This window comes from Egretta garzetta, unplaced genomic scaffold, assembly GCF_000687185.1.
Source record: "Egretta garzetta isolate BGI_Z169 unplaced genomic scaffold, ASM68718v1 scaffold202, whole genome shotgun sequence".
NCBI classification, from domain to species: domain Eukaryota; kingdom Metazoa; phylum Chordata; class Aves; order Pelecaniformes; family Ardeidae; genus Egretta; species Egretta garzetta.
This window is the reverse complement of record NW_009258891.1, coordinates 1,416,488-1,416,795: the sequence shown is the minus strand read 5'-3', so window position 1 is coordinate 1,416,795 and position 308 is coordinate 1,416,488. Positions and strand designations below refer to the sequence as shown.

At 66.9% G+C, this 308-nt stretch overlaps 1 protein-coding gene across 1 annotated transcript in view; it reads right to left on the bottom strand.

The window, feature by feature from the left end:
- The window catches only part of LOC104122029 (ADP-ribosylation factor-like protein 8A), a 7,781-nt gene that overhangs the window by 752 nt on the left and 6,721 nt on the right, over positions 1-308 (bottom strand). Inside the window, exon 3 of the mRNA XM_035889735.1 lies at positions 54-124. Coding sequence (XP_035745628.1) covers positions 54-124 — 71 coding nt within the window. The remainder of the gene's footprint in view (positions 1-53; positions 125-308) is intronic.

Here is a 308-nt window from a genome sequence, read left to right as displayed (position 1 = left end):
CTGCCCCCACGCCGCCGCACGCCGAGCCCCGCGCCGGAGCCCGTGGTACTCACCGATGTTGTCCTTTTCTTTGCAGGAGATGGAGTAGCAACAAATCTCTCGGTCCTGGATGGCGGAGAGGTTCCTGAGGGAGAGGAGTGAGCTCTGGCTGCAGGCCCCCGGGGCTGCGCGGTGACGGGAGGCACCTCCGGGCAGCCTTTTGAAGGGTCCCTTTGGACCCCAGTTCCGAAACAGGGGACGCTTTGCAGGGGCAACATCTCCCCAGGCTCCTGGGGGGCTGCATGCAGGCTGGGCGAGGCCACCAGCGC